Source organism: Ascaphus truei, chromosome 12 (genome assembly GCF_040206685.1).
Source record: "Ascaphus truei isolate aAscTru1 chromosome 12, aAscTru1.hap1, whole genome shotgun sequence".
Lineage (NCBI taxonomy): Eukaryota > Metazoa > Chordata > Amphibia > Anura > Ascaphidae > Ascaphus > Ascaphus truei.
Genome location: NC_134494.1, coordinates 26,495,688 through 26,515,633, shown reverse-complemented (window position 1 = coordinate 26,515,633; position 19,946 = coordinate 26,495,688). Strand labels below are relative to the sequence as shown.

The 19,946-nt window shown below is 42.9% G+C and overlaps 1 protein-coding gene across 2 annotated transcripts in view; it reads left to right on the top strand.

The window, feature by feature from the left end:
- The window catches only part of IRAG1 (inositol 1,4,5-triphosphate receptor associated 1), a 111,717-nt gene extending 92,772 nt beyond the window's left edge, over positions 1–18,945 (top strand). For both annotated transcript variants that reach the window (XM_075567102.1, XM_075567101.1), the window contains 4 exons: positions 481–545; positions 4,540–4,659; positions 9,733–9,861; positions 11,167–18,945. In XM_075567102.1, the coding sequence (XP_075423217.1) occupies positions 481–545; positions 4,540–4,659; positions 9,733–9,861; positions 11,167–11,407 (555 nt within the window). In that variant the 3' untranslated portion in view covers positions 11,408–18,945. The remainder of the gene's footprint in view (positions 1–480; positions 546–4,539; positions 4,660–9,732; positions 9,862–11,166) is intronic.
- Positions 18,946–19,946: the final 1,001 nt, after the last annotated feature.

Below are 19,946 nucleotides of genomic sequence, written 5' to 3'. Positions count from 1 at the left end.
TTAATACAATCTGCACACTCGACAAGTGATTGGCTAAGTTGCAGATCCCTTCTCCTGTGATCGATCGCTTTGCTCAGAGTTATTTAATTCAGTTATTGCTGCAAAACAGTACCCACAATGCAAAGTTCTGTGGGGAAGATCATGTGACCAGGCAGCCACTAGATAAAATTGGTTCACTGCTAGAGAGAGGGCAGGGCTCAAGAGCCAGAGCCTGTCTCAGAAATCCTTGCTACATTAAAATACATTAATAATGTCTTTAAAAATAGTTTTTTTTCTTTAAATGCTACAAGTATTTTCTCACAGTACAGAACAGATTTATTTAAGTAAAATACACATGTAGGATATTGCTTGAACTGCAGCTTTAAAAGACAATTCAAGAACACTGGGCAATCAAAAAACAACACAAATTCCGATATGATGTTTAGAATAACATTGTGTTTATCCACATGTCTAAAAAGGTGTTTATTTGCTATGTTTCAGATTGAATCACCCAGTGGGAGAAGCAGTTTGCCAATGACACCAGTACTATCTCCTCTCTTAGAAAAGTAAGCGCTGTGTTGTTGATGACCTGCAGTTACTGCAGCTTTATACTGTACATTGTAAATTCAACTCAAGAAAAGGGAGCCAGATCAGTCCATTTACAGCCATATTCTGCTGAGCGTGTTGCTCCTGTAATCGGGTCATTTAAAAAAAAAAAAACTACTGTATAGTATCTAATTATTTAGCCATGGCTTTCATCTCAACCAGATAATTCCCATGATGTGACAAGTACAAACTGGTAAAGTTTCAACACCACTGTGTTGAAGGGAGAGATTGAATGTGTATGATGTCTTGGTGATCACACACAAGTCACTTTGCACAACAGATAAGAGTTTTTCAATCTGGGACAGAGGACACACCCAAAAAGCTATGGCAGATTTTGATAGATGTTTCCAGCGGCGGCACAGGATGTACATAGCCTTCTGGAAATAGGTGTGACCCATACAAGCCTTACATTTATGTGGGTTTTTTTTTTTTCTCAGCGATGTACTTATCGCTGCAGGAAATTGTACTTATTCTTAAGGAAGTTACTTGCTAACATAGCAGAATAAATAGAACATTTACTGTACAGGGATGTGATACACGACACGACATGACACACTTAAAATGAACAGTATATCTTTGGGGGGGAAAAACAGAATGTTTTTTTAAGCCAGTGCCCGAGAGGCGGAGGGGAATTGAGTGCAGAGCTGCTTTTCATTCATTGACTTCCCTATATACAGCTCAACCCCCTTATAACGCTGTGCTTGGGGTCCAAAGAATCACGTCGCGTTATAAGCGGATCGCGTTAGAAATAATGTACAATTGTATGCATTGTACAATACAGTATTTAAGATTCCAATAATCGTGTTGTAAAATATTCATATACATGAAAATTGGGAGCCACGCTTGCATCGCGTTAGAAGCGGATTCGCGTTGTAACGGATCGCGCTATAACGGGGTTGAGCTGTAGTTAGCTTGCACATCACTAATGATAATACACTGCTTTCTCATCAAGAGTATTTGCTTGCCCTGTCTCATATGCACTGAATTACCTAAAGCACCAACATGTACATCTCTGGATATCACCGACCGCGCCACACAAACTGGAAGTTCTGTGGGAACAAATATTTCCTTCTCCCATTGTTTCACCTTGGTGCTAAGCATGTTTACGCCCTTGCATTGTTCTATACTACCCCAGTATTCCCAATATGAAGCCCGCATAATGTCTTTGGTAGCCCGCTCTGGCACCATCTCAGAACAAGTGGACCCAGCAACTATTGACGTGTTTCCGAAGTGGATATGACGCATAGGCCCTTTATAGAATAGGAGCAATAGAAACGACAGATATGAGCCACTTGGCCCGCAGAGTCATCTCTCGTGACGTTCCAGTTTGTAGCATGGGAAGAAAGAAGAGGAAAATGTATTTGACCCTACGTTTTGAAAAGGTCACTGAACATGCAAACCTGTTTTCTGCACACCCGAGTATTATTTCAGGGTAAATATGCCCTTTAGATCACTATTAATAAGTCCACACCCTATTTTAGTTGGACACTGATCTTGGGAACCTCGGTTGCCTAGTATCATACACGTCACAGAGAACATACTATATAGGGATAATATGGTAGAGAACAGAATGACTAAAGTGGACAAGGTTTCAACGCAAATGTGCCCTTTAAGTACAGCTCAACCCCGTTATAGCGCGATCCGTTACAGCACGAATCCGCTTATAACGCGATGCAAGCGTGACTCCCAATTTTCGTATTTATGAATACTTTACAACATGATTATTGGTATCTTATATACTTTATTGTACAATGCATACAATAGTACATTATTTCTAACACGATCTGCTTGTAACGCGATTATATTCTTTGGACCTCAAGCACAGTGTTATAAGGGGGTTGAGCTGTAATTCGTTTTTTTAGTAGGCAAGAGTTCAGCATTTGATACAATATATTGAAATGTCTCATTGTTCTCTTTCCCCCTGGTGCTTCCCAGTCATCTCATTCTCTGCACTTAGAGGGGGGAGCGCGTTTAAGATTTGTACTTTTTACTTTCTATTTACCCCTTTGCTGCCAGAGCGGACGGCAAGGCATTGTGTGGCAGGACCCTCTGTTACCAAAGGGGTTAATGTCCAGTTGCTGAAGTCTACAAAGAGAACCATTACTGGAACTGGACAAATCAAATGTTCCATGCTAACGTTAAGTAATATGGACGCCTTTTTCAGCTGGCCACTGTGTCAGCAGTTCAGCTTAAGAGTGCATCGGGAATGCGAGTTGTGTGACTGACCGGTATTGGTTTAGAAATAAAAGTGAATGCTGCAGCTTAGGGATGGGTCTCCTATTTGTTTTTTAATCATTGCTGTTTTCACATATATATTTGTTTATATGTTATTACATCTGTCTAATTGTTTATCAACTGAGGGGCATTATTTGTCTATTTTAATAAATTTGTTTATATTATATATTACTATTGGATCATTGCGCTCTTTCTTTTTGTTTTTATGTTCATATGAGTTAGTTTACCCTTATTTTAGAGCTGCATTTTTTCATTAGTTTATGCATAGTATCTATATATATTAAAAAAAAATTATATACTTTTTTTTATATTTATTTTCATATATATATTTATTTTTATCACTATTCCAAATTGGAGCGATGGTTCTCTTTATATATATATATATATATATATATATATATATATATATAGCAAATAAAAAGATCACTTGTGAGCACATTCACATGTCTTAGACAGGTCTGCAACCCTGCCCTTCACCATTATCACCTAGCATACAGTGCTTCCATTGCAGCAAGGGATTCTGGGAAATGACATGCATATGAGCACACCGTGGCACCCTTTTCACCCATCATAACTTAAAATGTGCATGGTAAATCCTACAGCCTTGAAAATTGCAGAGCAAGTACAACCACCAGTCACACTGATGAGCCCCATAAAGATCGAAACATGTCTGTGAGTGTTTTTTCTGGCTTTGCATCTGAATCCCATGCTGTGCTTAAAAGCTGTGTTGACAGCAAGCATTAACTTATAACGGTTCCATGTACAAATGGATTTCAAGCAAAAGGTGACACGGTGTGCTTATTTGTATGTCATTTCCCAGAATCCCTTGCTGCAGTGGAAGCACTGTATGCTAGGTGATAATGGTTGGACAGCAGGGTTGCAGACCTGTCTAAGACATGTGAATGTGCTCACAAGTGATCTTTTTATTTGCTATTTGCTATACGGTGGAGGTTTCTTGTTGCCCTTTTCACCCACCACAACTTAAAAATATTTATATATTAGAACTCATCAAAACACATTTAGGATTTTGTAGGTGATGCTGCTTATTAGTGAAGAATACACATGTTAAATACAGTAAAGATAGATATGTGGAAACCCAACGTATCTTGTTTTCTGGTACAGTTCTTAGCAAAGGGTTTATATTGTGCAAACACTTTACATTAACAAACAACTTGCAGTAAACCTACTGAGTGGCAGAGAAGCTGAGAATTTCATAGACAAACAACATTCTATTATTCTATTACGTACCCTAATAATTTTAAAGCGGCAATTTTTTATCCCCATTTTTGTTTATTTTCTTACATAGCATTAAAGCAGGTGGTTTCTGGAGCTGAACCCCGATAATTTCAGCTCCAGGGCACCCCTGCTTCCGGATACAGCACCATAGGGGTTGCCGGTAGCTGCTGCACTCGGCTAGCAGGGTTCACGTAAGGGCGGAGTTTCGAAGCTCCAGCGCCCTGCGGACCAATAGGAAGCTGTGACGTCATCAGGTTCAGCTTCCTATTGGCCCACGTGATGCCGGAGCTTTGAACTTTGCTGATATACCGGCACCCCCTTCGAAGGTCTGTATCTCGGAAAGCAGGAGGTCCCAGGAGCTGAAATGTATGGGATTCAGCTCTGCTTCAATCCTATGGTAAAAAAATAATAATTAAAAAAAAAACGTTTGAATTGCTCCTTTAATGCATTCCTTCTGATCACTTTGTTTGTTAAACTTGGCAGTGGAAAGATGAATGTGGATGCGGAATCTGAGTTACCAGGTGCAGTGCTGATACAGAGCTGCCAGGAAGAAATCAGCTCTGAGATAAAGGCAAAGATTGAAGAGGAAGCATATAACAAAGGGTACGCATCCTCCGTGTCAGAGCACCATGCACTTCATGGGCATATAGCTGTTAGCACCTAGGTATCATCCATTCATTTGATTAGCCAATATTACAAAAGTATATGCTTGCTGTAGTGAAGAGTCCCATTGGTGCAAAAGTGATGGTCACAAAAAGGTTCCATCATTTGTTAATACATCTGCCCTTATTATTAAGTTGTTGCACTATATGAAGACTACTTCATTGGCGCCACAATGACTCAATGGGACCAGCATTTCTAATACTCTGATTTATATGTCAGCCTAAGGAGAGGGTAAAAAAGGATCCCAGTCTAGAGAGCACTCAAAGCCACTGTTAAAGTGACGTGAAGAGTATAATTATGGTGATGATAAAATCCAGTTTTATTTGTTCATAAAGTTCAGATAAATATTGACTCACAGCGACAACCTGCCAGAGGTAGAAGTAAAAAACAAAAAAAACTTGACACGTTAGAATTCTCTGTCATCTGAGTGGGCGATTTTGAGAGTAGTGGTCCGTGACACCCTAAGCCGATAGACGCTGAGAAGCGCTTGCTTCCAGGTTTTAACCTTTATTTTAACACGTCTTAGGCCTCGGCCATGTTCCTTGCTTGCTGGCGGAAGCGCGCTAACGCGCGCTCCCGCGCGCTCCCGCGCGCTCCTGCTCAGCACTGAGCCCTTACAGCCGCAATTATAGCGGCTTTAGTAGGGGCTCGCCTACGCTTCCGCGCACTTGTGGAAGCGCAGGTCTTAGGGGAATTTAAAATTCCCCCGCTTGCCGGCGCAACAGGCCGGTCACGTGAGCGGTTCGCCCAATGAGGGCGAACCAGTTCCGTGACGTCACTGGCCCGCCCCCGGCCAGTGACGCGCCCGCCCCCGGCCCGCCCCCTGATGGCCCGCTGACAGCGCGTGCGGTAAGCAACCGCAAGGCCAGGGAAAGCACCCGCTTTCCCTGTGCCTCAGCGCGCCTCAGCACGCCAGCAGGGAGCATGGCCGAGGCCTAACTTCTCTTCGCCGCTCGTGAGATCCAAGGCCATCTGATTATGGTGCACTTGCACCCGATGCCTCCGACCTCGTTTGTGACGCACCTGATCTGCTCAATATGAGCCGTGTTCATAAGGGTTGATACAACTACAACAGCAATATGTTAAACGATATACCTGACATCGGTCTACATGTGTATATATATATTATATTTATATAAATATAGGGTTTAGGTGTACTACAGTACCTGGCAACCCGCATGTCCCGATCTCTGCAGGATAACACCACAAGAAACTCCGGTTTGATCAGGTGAATCCTACACCTGTTTTAGGAGATTTCTCTCTGCCTGACTGCTTCAGCAGTGTCCCTGTGGTATAAACCACTGATGAGCTGACACAGTGTATCTCCGATACTAACATTCTGCATAAGGCTGCGTCCATAGCAGGGAAAGCCGCGCTGAGCCGTGCGGATGCGCCGCGCTGAGCCCCTGCATCCTCAATGAGGATGTCTTTAGAGGGGGCTCACGCGAGCGTCCGCAGGCGTGCTGACGAGTTGGATTTTTCAGCCGACAGCCAAGCTGTTTTTCAGAGCGCTGTCGGCTGAAAACATCCAATCAGCGCGAAGCAGCATCAACGTCACGGCGCCGTGACGTTGACGTCGGTGCGTCGCGGGCGATTTGCCCAGCGATGTCACTGCCCCGCCTCCCTCAGCCTCCCCCCGCCTCCCTCAGCCTCCCCCCGCCTCCCGATCGCGCTCGCCTGCATGTGCATGAAATCGCACAGATTTCAGCAGGCGAGCCTCAGCGTCAGCGCGCCTCGGCACTGCTACCCCCTCTATGGACGTGGCCTAAAACTTTTCGTCCCACATCTATAAATGTCAAGGTTTCAGCAGCATAGTTACTATCGTCACAACCTATCCTATTAAATAGATAGTTGCAGATGCCATGCATTTAAAAAGATTGTATCACCTTAGTATGGGAGCACCGGAGGTACTTAACCAATTTATACAAGTACCCAACTAATTATACATAGGTGTATCCCACAGTTCACAGTATCACTGCTCTTGAACTGATATACCCATCAGGACTAGAGTATTCTCTGAGCACTGCATCTGATCAGGAGGTCATATAACAAAATATATATTTCTACCTCTGCAGGTCGTCGCTATCTTTAACGGGACAATATTTATCTTAAGTTTATGAAGAAATAAAACGGATTTTATTAGCACAATAATGATACTCGACGCATCACTTTAGCTGTGCCTCTGAGTGCTCTCTTGGCAGGGATCCTTTTTTTCTCTCTTTCGGCTGACATTGTTATTTATCCCAGCTGAGCACCACCAACTGTCGTATTTTTCTTTGGTTCAATATAGCTGAGCGGGGGGTTTCCCCACACCTTCCCCCCCCTCCCGCTCCCCCTTATTTTGCCTACCTTGATTTGTACAATGGCTTTTGGGGCCTACGACAAATTTGAAGATAGGGGCCCCTGCAAAATAATCACATTCTCTCTACCTTGCCCCCTCAAGTCTTTCACTCTCCTTTCCCCCCTTAGTGTCTCACCCTTCATGTAATTTCCCTTCTGTCTGTTTTCCCTTCCTCCCCCCCAGCATCTCTCTCCTCTCAGCATGTTTTTCTCTCTCCTCCCTCCCCTCTCCAGCATATCTCTCTCCTCTCCACCCAGCATGTCTGTCATTCTTTTCCTTCTTCCGGTCTTTTATTACTTGCTTTCACCTAAATGTGTTTTTCCACTTCGTTTTGACTTTATCTATTTCTTTCCTCCAATGTCTTTCTCTTCCCTCCCCCCCCCCCAAACTCTCTCATTTTCCTCCTTCATGCAATTCTCTTTAACCTTCAAGTTTCTCTTTCTCTCTCCTCTCCCCTCTGGCATGTCTCTCTCCGCTCCCCATTCCCCCCAGGCATGTCTCTCCTCTCGCCCCCAGCATCTCTGTTTCCTCTCCCTCAGAATGTCTCTCTCTCCTCTCCTCACAGTATGTCTCTCTCCCATGTCTCCCAGAATGTCTCTCTCCCATGTCTCCCAGAATGTCTCTCTCCCAACTCCCCAATAATGTCTCTCTCTCCTCCTCTCCCAGCATGTCTCTCTCTCTCCTCCCCCCCCCAGCATGTCTTTCCCTCCTCTTATCCCAGCATGTCTTTCCCTCCTCTCATCCCAGCATGTCTCTTTCTCCCCTCCCCCTAGTATGTGTCTCTCCTTTCCCTCCCAGCATCTGTCTCTCCCCTCACCCCAGTCTGGATTTCTCCTTCCCACCTTCCAGCATCTTTCTCCCACCCCCACAGCGTCTTTCTCCCCCCCCAGTATATCTCTCTCTCTCCCCCCCCCCCAGCATGTCATTCTCTCTCCTCTTTCCCCCTTCAGCATGGCTCTATCTCCTTACACTGTTCATCTCATTCTTTCTCTCTGTTCTCCCCTCGTGTATTTATCTTTTCGTTCTCATGTCTTTGTTCCTTCTTCTTCTCCTTTCTCAGACATGCCATTCTCTTTATTTAATCCCCCATGTCTTTTCCTTATTTTCCCCTCATTGTCATCCTCCCCAAATGTTTTTTCTCAGCATCTTTTTCTCTTTTCTTTCCCCCTCATGCCTCTCTCTTCTCCCCATCATGTTTCTTTCTCTCTCTCTCTCTCTTTTCTCCCCCTCGTGTCATTCTCTTTCCCTTCCCCACTCATTATTTTCTCTTGCTCTTTCTGTCTTCTTCCCTTTTCATGTCTGTATTTCCCCCTTCTTATTTAACTCTTCCTCGCCCCTCTCACCTTTTCCAGCCTGTCTCTCGGGCTGCAGCCTCAGCCCCTTGCTGCTGTCCTTGAGGCCCCATCCACTGACCTAGGCCCCGCCCACGTACATAGGTGCCCGCCCACGTACATAGGTCCCCGCCCACTGACCAAGGTCCCCGCCCACTGACCTAGGTCCCAGCCCACTGACATAGGTCCAGCCCACTGACATAGGTCCAGCCCACTGACATAGGTCCAGCCCACTGACATAGGTCCAGCCCACTGACATAGGTCCAGCCCACTGACATAGGTCCCGCCCACTGACATAGGTCCCGCCCACTGACATAGGTCCAGCCCACTGACATAGGTCCCGCCCACTGACATAGGTCCAGCCCACTGACATAGGTCCCGCCCACTGACATAGGTCCAGCCCACTGACATAGGTCCAGCCCACTGACATAGGTCCCGCCCACTGACATAGGTCCCGCCCACTGACCTAGGCCCTGCCCACCTATGGACGCTTTGCAGTGGAAGGGATTTCCCCTCTGTACTTCCTGCATCGCTTGGTCCCACAGAGAATTAATGTGCGGGCAGGGGGGACGGATCACCTAAACACACCAGGCCCGGGACAGCAGTCCTGGTTGTCCACCCCCCTGTCGGTGTCCCTGTTTCGGGGATCAAGTAGTAGAAAGTTATAAGGGCTCCGTATTCAGTCTTCCTTGCATAGTACAAGTGCAAAGAACAGCTCTTGATTGGTCAGAGAAACTGGACATATTCCACAAACAACAACAAAGGCAAAGAGACCGAGTGTATCTGCGTGTCTTCCACATCCCCGCCAAACCTACTTCATTCATTCCATTGTCACATGTCATGTAATGGTCAAGCTACAGACAAAGATTCTCTATATTATTATTACACTTACTCCCTCACCTACTGTCTCTGTAAGTTTCCCATTAAACCTCTTAGATTGTAAGCTCTTCGGGGCAGGGATTTCCTTTCCTATTGTCTGATTTTGCTGCACTTATTGTATAATTATAATTCCCTGTACTGTATTCTTTGTGAAGCGCTGAGAACACTTTTGGCGCTATATAAATAAAGACAATCAATACAATACAATTAATTATATACTGTAGTTACATAGTAGATGAGGTTGACTAAAGACATACAGTACGTCCATCAACATCAACCTATGTTAAATGTAGGCGACATATACTTTATCCTATATCTGTACTGAAGGCAAACAAAAAACCCCAGTGAAACATCATCTAATGATATCTCATGAGGGGAAAAATAAATTCCTTTCTGACTGGTCGTATTCAAGAAGCCCCTTCACCTTTCATTCATTTATTTATTTATTTGTTATTTCTAAAGGTTCCTAGAAGGTTTAAAAAAAATTCAAGAGCATCACGAAATTAAGGAGGAAGATGAAGAGAAAACAAATGAATGTCCATCTGAGAGTGAAGAGGAAGAGAAGGAGGAGTTAACTAAGTTGAAAAGCAGGTGAGAACTCAGGGCCATGCAACGAGAAGGACATCATTTGGTGTACATATATTGGAGGAAGTAAATTGATCAATATTGTTCTACTGATGAGAAATGTTTCACTGGGATTTCTGTTTGCCTTCCTCTGGATCATTATAACTATATAAATATATCGTAGGATAAGGATCTCGCCCAATTAGAATTGAACAATGGTTGAACACGATTGACAAGCTAATCAACTATTTTATCAGCAGTGGCGTAGCTAAACATGCTGGGGCCCCCGGGCAAAATTTTGCGCCTGCGCAATCTGTACTTGCAGTGGATTGATCAACGTTGTACTTGTGAGCAATGTGTTAAAAGTCTGTTATATGTATCAGGTATAAATATAGCAGACGGTTCTGTTTGCTAAACACTGGTACAAAAATGGGATAAAATTAACTGCTATCATTAAACCAGCAGTTACTTTTTTATTGTCAACAAAAATGTCTCAATCTTTTAAAGAAAACAATTGTACTTATTTTACTTACACATCATCCATTTCTTTTTTTTTGGAGGGGGGTTCATCACGGTCCAGGATGTTTGGCCGCGGCTCAAATCGCCACAGTGCTCCGCCATCAGGACAACTCGCTGCCGGTCACCTCGCCGCCATCCGCCATTTTTAAATGTCCTCGGACTCAGAGGATCTCCCAAGCTGCATGTCTCCCCGTCCCTGCTGCCGCTGTCATTTGTGAGCACAGCCCGCGGGAAATGTAAAAATATGTTCCTGGCTGAGCGCATGCACGGGCACACTCCCAAATGCCGACGGGGCAGCGGCGACAGGGGTGAAGAGTCCTGTGGCTGGGGAGGTCCGTGGCTGCACTTACAAATGTTGCCAGCGGCGGAGTGACTGGCAGTGAGTTGTTCTGGCTGGCCAAGTGGCCCCGGCCATACGTCCCATTCCGGGTTCATATACCCGATCAGCAGCTATAAAAAGAGTTATCTCTTATCTGCATAATTTGATGCAGAATGTCAACAGAGGATCTATTGTGCTTGTACTAGCTTCATTCAAGCCCATAGCATTAAAAGAACCATACCTCTGGCTAGTAGGACTTGTGTGATTTGTGAAAAGTTAGAGAATGTTACTTTTGTAAGTGGGGTTCAGCAACTATAATGATTGAAGGGCTTCAACAATGTTTTGGGGATCTTTATTCATACACCAGAATACATTTTGGACATTTAAAACTGTGTAGCCATACTAAGCAATGACGTCTGCTCAGATGACTGGATATGCTGTCTTAAGTGATAGATTTTGATGTAGAAATAAATATAGATGTATTTCCTTTGCAGCAAAATTGAAGAATGCCTTGATTACTTACATATGCTGTACCCCAAAATAATAAATCATTGGAATGTCCTCTCCATTGTGGCAGCTGGAATAATCCTATTGGCCGTGATGCTGAGTATCTACAACTCGTTTACTTCCTGTACAGAACTGCCGGATGGACCCCAAGGAAAAGCAACATGCTCAGCATCCCAGAAATACTCTTGGTGGACTTCAGGACTTCAACATAAGCAGCGCCGACAATAGAAAACGCATCCGACAGTGCTAAAATGTATAGTAGTATTGATTAAACACACAGAGATGCACATCAGTAGCGGTTAGGCCAATAGGCCACGAGAACCATAAAGTCATTGTAACTTTATGTGTATTCAAAAAGACTGAGAAGCATCAGGGCATCAGGCAGACAATCTGAGTTGTTAAGTGGAACAGCGACACCTATCAGGGATGGATGGATGGATAGAAAGTTGTTCAGTGGGAAATCCTTTTGATAAAACCTTATCTATCTAGATAAGAAAAGAATCCAAATGAGTGAGGTTTGAAGATTCTCAACAAAATGCCATTTGAATTTTTTTTGGCCAACCTCAAAGAGTGAGACTTACTTCATAGTAGCTTATGAAATTGATGCGGAGAATGAGTAAGCCTGCCTTCTAATAGGTGAGAACCACTCCTAGTAAGTGAGACATCCTCCAATCATTCAATAGTAATGGCCAAATACCAATGGTATTTGTATCCCATACATGATCCCAAATACCAATGGCCAAATGTATCCCATACACGAGATGTCAGTGTCATCTGATTGTGACTGATATTGGATTTTGGCTTCATTATTGGAGATTCGTTACAAGAAGATACATGTCCATTTTTATTCTTAATGCTGTGCTCATTTAAAATAGCCATGCAAAATGTCAGCAATCTTTGAAATACTGCAGCAACCAATTCTACTTTATATTGTAGTTCAAAGTTCTAGTATACATATTGATCCTGGATGAAAGCAGATTTGTTGCAGGTCATGGTACCTTTTAGTAGACCAACATTAGCGGTCTTCATAGATGAGAATATTCAAAGCTCCTCAACCCAATGGGGCCCAGATCAAAAAATAAAGTCAGAGTAGAAGAGCCACAAGTGTATTGTGCTGTAATTTAGGATACATGTAAAGACTTAAAAATCCTTGCAATATGTTGCAATATTACATTTTTAAGCATACTGTATGTACCAGCTATACAGTATGGGAATTACCTTAAAAGTGAGTTTCAGTGTGAACTGCACTTAACTGCTTGAGCAACTACAATTCATTTATCAGTGCCAGACAGTCTGAAGGTCACTCCAAGGTCCTGTGAGGGTCGCCAGTGGAAGAGCCCTTCCAAAACCTCATAAGTTTTATTTTTCAAGTGTATTGTGTGGTGACAGTAGACTTCAAGCATAAACATATGAGAAATTGTGTACTGACCGTACACTTGAAGAAGAAGCCTAAGAGGTTTTGAAAGGTCACTATAATTTCATCCATGAAGAACTGTAACGTTAGCCTGCAAAGGCCCAGAACCACAAAGCTCTGTTATTTACTTAACGATGTGTTCACTTCAGTTAACGCCTAGTTAAGTGCTATCGGGTATCTTCAAAGGTCACTAACGCAGTGCTAATTGCTGTTTTCAGTCGTAACGGGCCCTTGCACGAGCTATAAGGGACGATAGTGCTAATGATATGCAAAAGGGGTGTTCCCTTTAACAACGTCTATCCGCAGAGCCCTGTTAAAATTAACGTGGGGATTTAATGATGCATTAGTTAGGTCATAGGTAAAGTGGGCGTCCTATCTCGCGGGAGTCCCAAGTGCTATGCTGTATATATCCCCTCAAATCCACCTTCAAACAGCACACAAAGAGAGACACGTGCACAAAAGGGAGCCTGGGATATATGCTAATAGGGGTAATTTAAATATTCTTTGCATATCCTATTAGCATATGTCTCAAGTATCTTAGGTGTGCTCCTTTTTGTGCCCAGCCGTCTATCCCCAAAGTTAACAGAGCATTGTGGATCGGGGCCTAAAATTGTTCTACACCCTGCAACATATCTACTGCATCGTGGGAATGAGAAAATATATTTACCGAAAATAAAATAATGTATTGACCCTTTTTTTCCCCCCGAATGCTGTTATCTTCCAGGGTTTGTTTACAGTGGGGCCTGCCGGGGGGGGTGTGAGCATATTAATCATAGTGCATTCTGGGATTTCTTAGCAGCAAAAATGGAAGTCTACTACTATCAGCCCAGCTTCGTTATGCCGACTTCTGGGGCATTATGAAACGTTAGGAACTAACATAAAGGATGCGGGTCAGTGGACACTGGCCTAACAAACTGTGATCCTTTCATTCACTGAGAATCTTTAAATACAGTGAAGGAAAGTGAATGGCAAAGTTGATACTTTAGCGTAGGAATGGTGTAAATAAAAGATAGCCTGATCAGCATTGTAGTGGATTTACCAGTGCCTACCATGGCGTGTTCCTTTAATCGTACTTGGGAATATGATGATACCATGTCCAGCAAAACATCTGCATCATGTTTCCTTCCCTGTCCAACAATATCCAGATTTCAGTGTCTGTGTTGTGAGGGTGGACTGGTATCAATGTGCATAATATAATAGTGTGAGGTCATGTGTCTCCTCTGTGATAAGGGCGCCAGGTCCTTCAGAGAATAGAGGGGAAAGCCATGAGCGGTATTCAGTTTGGCATGAAAGCTATTTATTGAATGATAATCACAAGAACCTTTCCGTTTCTGTGCTTTAAAGAGGCACTCCAGGCGACACTATGCTTGTTTTAACTAGGATTGAAGCAGGGGGTCTCCGAAGCTTAACATTGATTTCGGCTCCGCGGACTCCCTGCGTCCTGAGATAATCACCTCCGTAGAGGCTGCCAGTAGGAGCCCTGGCTGGGTTCGCAATATGGTGGTTTAAACGTCCCACGTCCTGCGAGCCAATAGGAAACCATGACGTCATCCTTTGTGTCTTCCTATTGGCCCTCGTGACCGAAAGCTTTAAACTGCACAGAGAGACCGGCACCTCCTACGGAGGGAAGTATCTCAGGAAGCAGGGGGTCCCCGGAGCTGAAATACACATGGTTCAGTTCCGGAGACCCCTCTTGCTTCAAACATATTAAAGAAAAATCACCTGGAGTGCTGCTTAAGTCCTCAATTATACCAAAAACTGCAGAGCTGCAAAGCGATCCGGTGACGTAGCGCCCATAAAAAAAGCAAATGAAACAAAACCACGAAGAGTGCACATACCAAGCGCGACGTAAGAAGCGCTACGTACTGCAGAGCGTTTGTCTCTTGAGGAGATTTTGGGTTTTTTCGCACTACGGCCGCATCACGTGATTTGCACGGCCAATCACAGTGCATCTTCAACAAACCAGGAAGTGAAGAACTGTGCATGTCTCCCTGCAGTAGCGCTACAAATCTCTTCTACATGTGCAGTTGTAGCACTGCTACGATGACATCACCGGATCGCTCTGCAGCTCTGCATCCTGGGTGCCAGCGTACTGCAAATTGAATTTGTGGTGTAAAATTGACGCACGGAAATCACACATTTTATTGCACTTGTGTGCGCCTACGTACTAAACTGTTTTTCCCCTCAATGTGCACCCAAAGTGTCAAAAATGTTTTTAGCCCGGTTTATTGGCGCACGAACGGGACGTGCAGACCATCCATCAAGATTAACCTGGCGTCAATTCTGAAAGGTTGCTATGTATCAACTAGAGATGTATTTGAGGCAGCATGGATGTTTCATTCTGTAGGTTAACAAAATGTATTATTTTCACAGTATGGCTGTTATAAACAATATTACACCACTAATTCATATTTATTAATACTAGATATAAATGAAAAAAAATACACAGAAATCTGTTTTAATTTGTATAAATCAAGTATTCAACATGACACAAGGCGCGAAACTTGATTTAAAAAAAGGAGCGAAGCGTTTATACCACACAGTTTAGAAAGGTTAGTACTACTTTTTAGCAGTAAGATTTTGATGCGCCCCAAAAATATTTCAAATGTAATTTTAGTACATGGGCTCCATAGAGTTTTTAAATTAACGTAATGAAAAATAATTATTTTCAACGATCTTTTGACTTTCCCACAACGAAATATAGTATTGTCCACGTACTGTTTGTGACATCCTCCAGTCGCCTTCTGTTTTCGAGAACAGGTAACATTGTCTGTTACAGATTTTTACATCCTTCTACTGACTGTTACATTATTTAAACCAGCGGTGCGCAAACTGGGGAGCGTGGTAAAATTTGTAGGGGGGGGGGGGCGCGCGCGGTTACAGAGGCCCCGCGCTCTTCCCCACGGCATTTAAATTAAATGCCGGTGGAGGCGTGAGGCATCTGCAACTCACTTACCTGCTGCCAGCCGGGTCTTCGGCAACGCATCGCCATGGCAACGCGGCATCATATGACGCCGCGGGGTCCTGTGACGTCACGCGTCACCATGGCAACACGCATCAAATGACGCAGTGGGCTAACGTGACATCACATGACACGTAACGTCATTTGACGCCAAGCCATAGGGAGAGGGGGGGGGGGTGCGAACGCTGCGGCTCCCAGGAAGGGGGCCGCAGCTCAAAAAGTTTGCGCACCGCTGATTTACACCACAGACACATTATTTTCAATGTCCCTGTAGGAAATAATGAATTAGTTAGACATTCAGAGTTAGATTTCCAGGTCCATTGAATACAATATTACAACGTTCCATTATTTCCTAACTTAAGTACGTCAAGCACTGCCACTAAAAACCCACATATTCCGTGCCCCTCTCTGCTTCTCAAATCCCCAAGAAAGCTTTCTGTCAAGGTATTCCTCCTGTTTGTTAAGAGGTAAACTTTCTCTGCCTCTGCCCACATCTACTTCTCAATTAAGCCTATCGGGAGTTTTCTTGCAAGTGGTAATTACCTCCCCTCCAAATGCATAATGTTGCAGCTATTTGATTTACTGTTACATCTTCACTAGCTCTCCTGAAACAGAGAGAGAGACTTTTCGTAGGCTGAAAAGTTCAGGTATAAGAACACCTTGCATATATTCAGTGTAGGTACCTGCTAAACAGAGTCTACCGTGACAAGGTTGGCGGGCTTGTATCATGTTTTGATCAAAAGATGCAACCAAATGTCTCCTTTGTCACACAGACTTAGATTCTAATTGTAAACGTCACTAGTGTATTTTAGCCCAATTTGGGAGGAGCGCAGGAATTGTTCTTTGTTTTGCATAAATGTAAGGCCAATCTTTTTACCCGCTGCATGCTTCACAAAGTGAGGAGCACCGGTAATATGTACAGTATTTGTTTCCCATAAGAACACCTCTGTATTATATATAAGTGCCTCAACCTACCAAAACGAGAACATTTTCGGAACCAACACAGCCAGTAGAACTTTTACATTAACACTGTGCCACCATCACCTTCTTTGTGCGCATGCACAATGCAACGTCATATTCACTCACATTACATGTAATAAAAACTCGTCTATAACTACACTTATTTGTGCGCATGCGCAATGCAACATCATATTCGCTCATATTACATGTAATAAAGAAGTGTAGTTGGAGACTGGAGTTTTTGACAGGGACTTCCACATTTATTTTATTTATGTATACAGCACCTACACTGAATTTATGTTGCTTATCTGTGTGTTTGTATATCCCAATGGAAAGAGCCGAGTACGCCATCCGTTCTGCATGAGCAGTTACTAAAAATAGTGGCATGTTAATAAATCTATCGGCTGCCTCAGGTACTTGCAGTGCATTGCTTTGCAGTCTGTTCTGGGGACAAAACAAAACACAATAAATCCATCCAAGAGGGGGAGTATGAGCTGTGTTGTTTCTGGCTCCAGCAGCAGTTGAATGTTAAAAGTTTGGGGGGAAGTATAAATTGTGATGGTGAAGGCACAGGGGGAAGTAATGTGAACTTGGGGGTGTTTTATTTTTTGTAAATGGAAATAGAGTGTCATCGTAGAGTTATATATTTAATTAACACAATTGGGTTGGAGTGGTGCTTAAGTTGTGTCTCTCTTGGAAACTTTGTAGCAAGTTCTACTTCCCCCACAGAGGATGGAAAGGATATAGAGGAAGGATAGACTTGAATTATTATTATTATTTTTTATGTGTTTCTAGGTTTGATATGACATGTTTTGTACTCTTTATTTCTGGGGGTGGCCAGCAATATGTCAAAACTAAAGGCGCTCCACTCACTCACGTCTGACTGGAGGGCCCCACTGTGCAATAAGTTGAAAAAGGGAGAGAGAAAAAAAATACATTTCAAATGATACTTGGGGGAGGGGGGTGAAGCAAGAGACTGAAATACTGCTGGGGTCACAATCAGTAGAGAAGAAGCCCCCAAAGATGTGATCATCATACTTATAATCAAATAGTATAAATATTTATATTAAACAGGATGCACAAGGGTAATTTTCGAGGCCTTAAAAAAAAGGGACGCTTATGGGTCGAAACGTTATTTGTTTAAAATAAAATTGACGTTAGGTTTGATGACTGCATCTCAGAGCCTTCCTATCTTCCCACTGTAGTTATAGTTATTTTGATGAGGCTTCGCGTCAAGGTTGGGCTCTGTGAATCAGAAGTCTCTAGCTATTCAGCATTAGCCGTGTGTCACTTTGGGCAAGTTACTTTACCAAGTAAGACAATGACGGTGAAAGTCATGTTGGTCAGATGTTCTTAGATAGTTATAGCTCAAAGTGACTGGACAGTATCTCTCTTATCTGGGAAACCCCATGCTGTGTTGGTAACTAACTACTGTAATGCCATACTGTACATGTGTAAAGCAAGTGTATACAGGTTTTCTTTTCTAAAGTGGTCTTGGTGGGATTCCCGTGTGGAGAGAGGTGTGAGCACTGGTTTATACGTGTGGCTTGTTCACAAAGCTGTGCTCACTGTGATACTGACATGTGCAACAGTCTTACCAAAGTAAAAGAGCTTGCAAACAAATAACACTTCTTTGTAAATGAGGCATAGAGGCCTCAACATATACTTTGATGTTCAGACCCCTATGTGTGTACATAGTAGATGAGGTATACGTCCATCAAGTTCAACCTATGCCAAATTTAGACGACAGATACTTTATCCTGTATCCACACCTCCAGTATATTGACCCAGAGGAAGGCAAACAAAAAACCCCAGTAAAATATCATCCAATGATATCTCAACAGGGGAACAATAAATTCCTTCCTGACTCCAAATATTGTCAATCGGATTACTCTCTGAATCAACATCCTTCCCATGTTTACTTGTTTGGAACATATTTATTTTATCTGCCATGTGTGTACTTAACTTTTAAACAGAATTGCTATCTGTGCAGCCGGTGTTTGTGCTAATATACAGATGTAGAAGCTGTTAATGCGCTCGTTAACGCAACACATTGCGCGTACACTAGCCTGATATTTTCCATAACATTTTACGCGGCTCCATTGAAACAAATGGTAACACGCGCGTCCTGTTTCTAAACGCGCGCAATATCAAATGGTGCGATGCGTCGTGTTCCTTCACAACCAATGTTGTTTTAAGAATTATTTATGACTTTCGTGACATGGTTTCCTTGATAATAAATATTTATTGTTCTGCCTTTTACATAAAAACACATCCTTATTTTGTTTGTTTCGCTGCACAGCACTGAACCTTTTTTAGTAAAAAAAAATTGAAAATAGAAGTCACTATTTTTGTGTAGATTATTTAAATTTATAAAATTGTTTAGACCTTGCACACCATGTGCTTGCATTGTACTGTAAGATACCACATACTTGACGTTTTAAAATAAAAAGAATATGTTTCACAAATAAAATCTCTTTGCATTTCCATGTTGTATGTGTCTGCAAGGGTAATGGTATTTATTATCTTCTCCTGATTTCAATGGGAAACATATTTGTTCTTACATCATGGAATATGATTGGCTGAAGTCTCAGATGTAATTGTGCCATATTTATCCAGATGGTCTACTTCATAACACCTTTTGGCTCCGGAAGACACTTAATAGCCTTATTCCCTTTGCTTAGTAACCATGGAACGCTATTCCCTATATGCATCAGGCTGCGGTAAACAAAAAATACCGTATTACCGTCAGGAAAAAGGCGTTATTTTTATAGTGCTGTACAATCAACGCTGCACTGCCAAAATAACGCATTTAAAAATATCGGATCCGGTAGAAAAAAATAGGCCTAACACCACATATTTTGGTATTAAGGGGCATACATTGCGTTCCGAGATTTATCACAATGGGATTATCGGCGACATACCACACTTTTTTTTATCCCCCTAGTCCAAGCCTTTATATATATAGGCAGGCAAGATAAGTTAAACCAACCTCAAAATAGATAATAAAACATAACTTTAACAAAGGGCTAAAGGGGGGGGATATAAACATTAAACTACACTAAATACACCCGCTAGCTACTTTTTGTGGCTAGTAAGCACTGCATGGTTAAGCCCTACCACCCCCCCCCCCCCCACAGGAGGCCTAAACCCCCACCCCGGGGCAACTACCCCCTTCCCTACCCCCAACAACCTAACACCCATCCACTATACCAATTAGAAACATATCTAGATTCCTGTCAGTTACCATCACTGAACAGTGAGGACAGAGTCTTACTAAAGGCAGAAATTTCGCAGGATGAAATACTGCAGTGATCAGAGAACTTAAAAATTAAAACACTCTCTAACAGCTATTATAAAACATTTAAAACACGGTTATCACCATTTCTAAAGAGACTTTTTAACTTTTTTTGAAAGTAAGGAAATTCCCC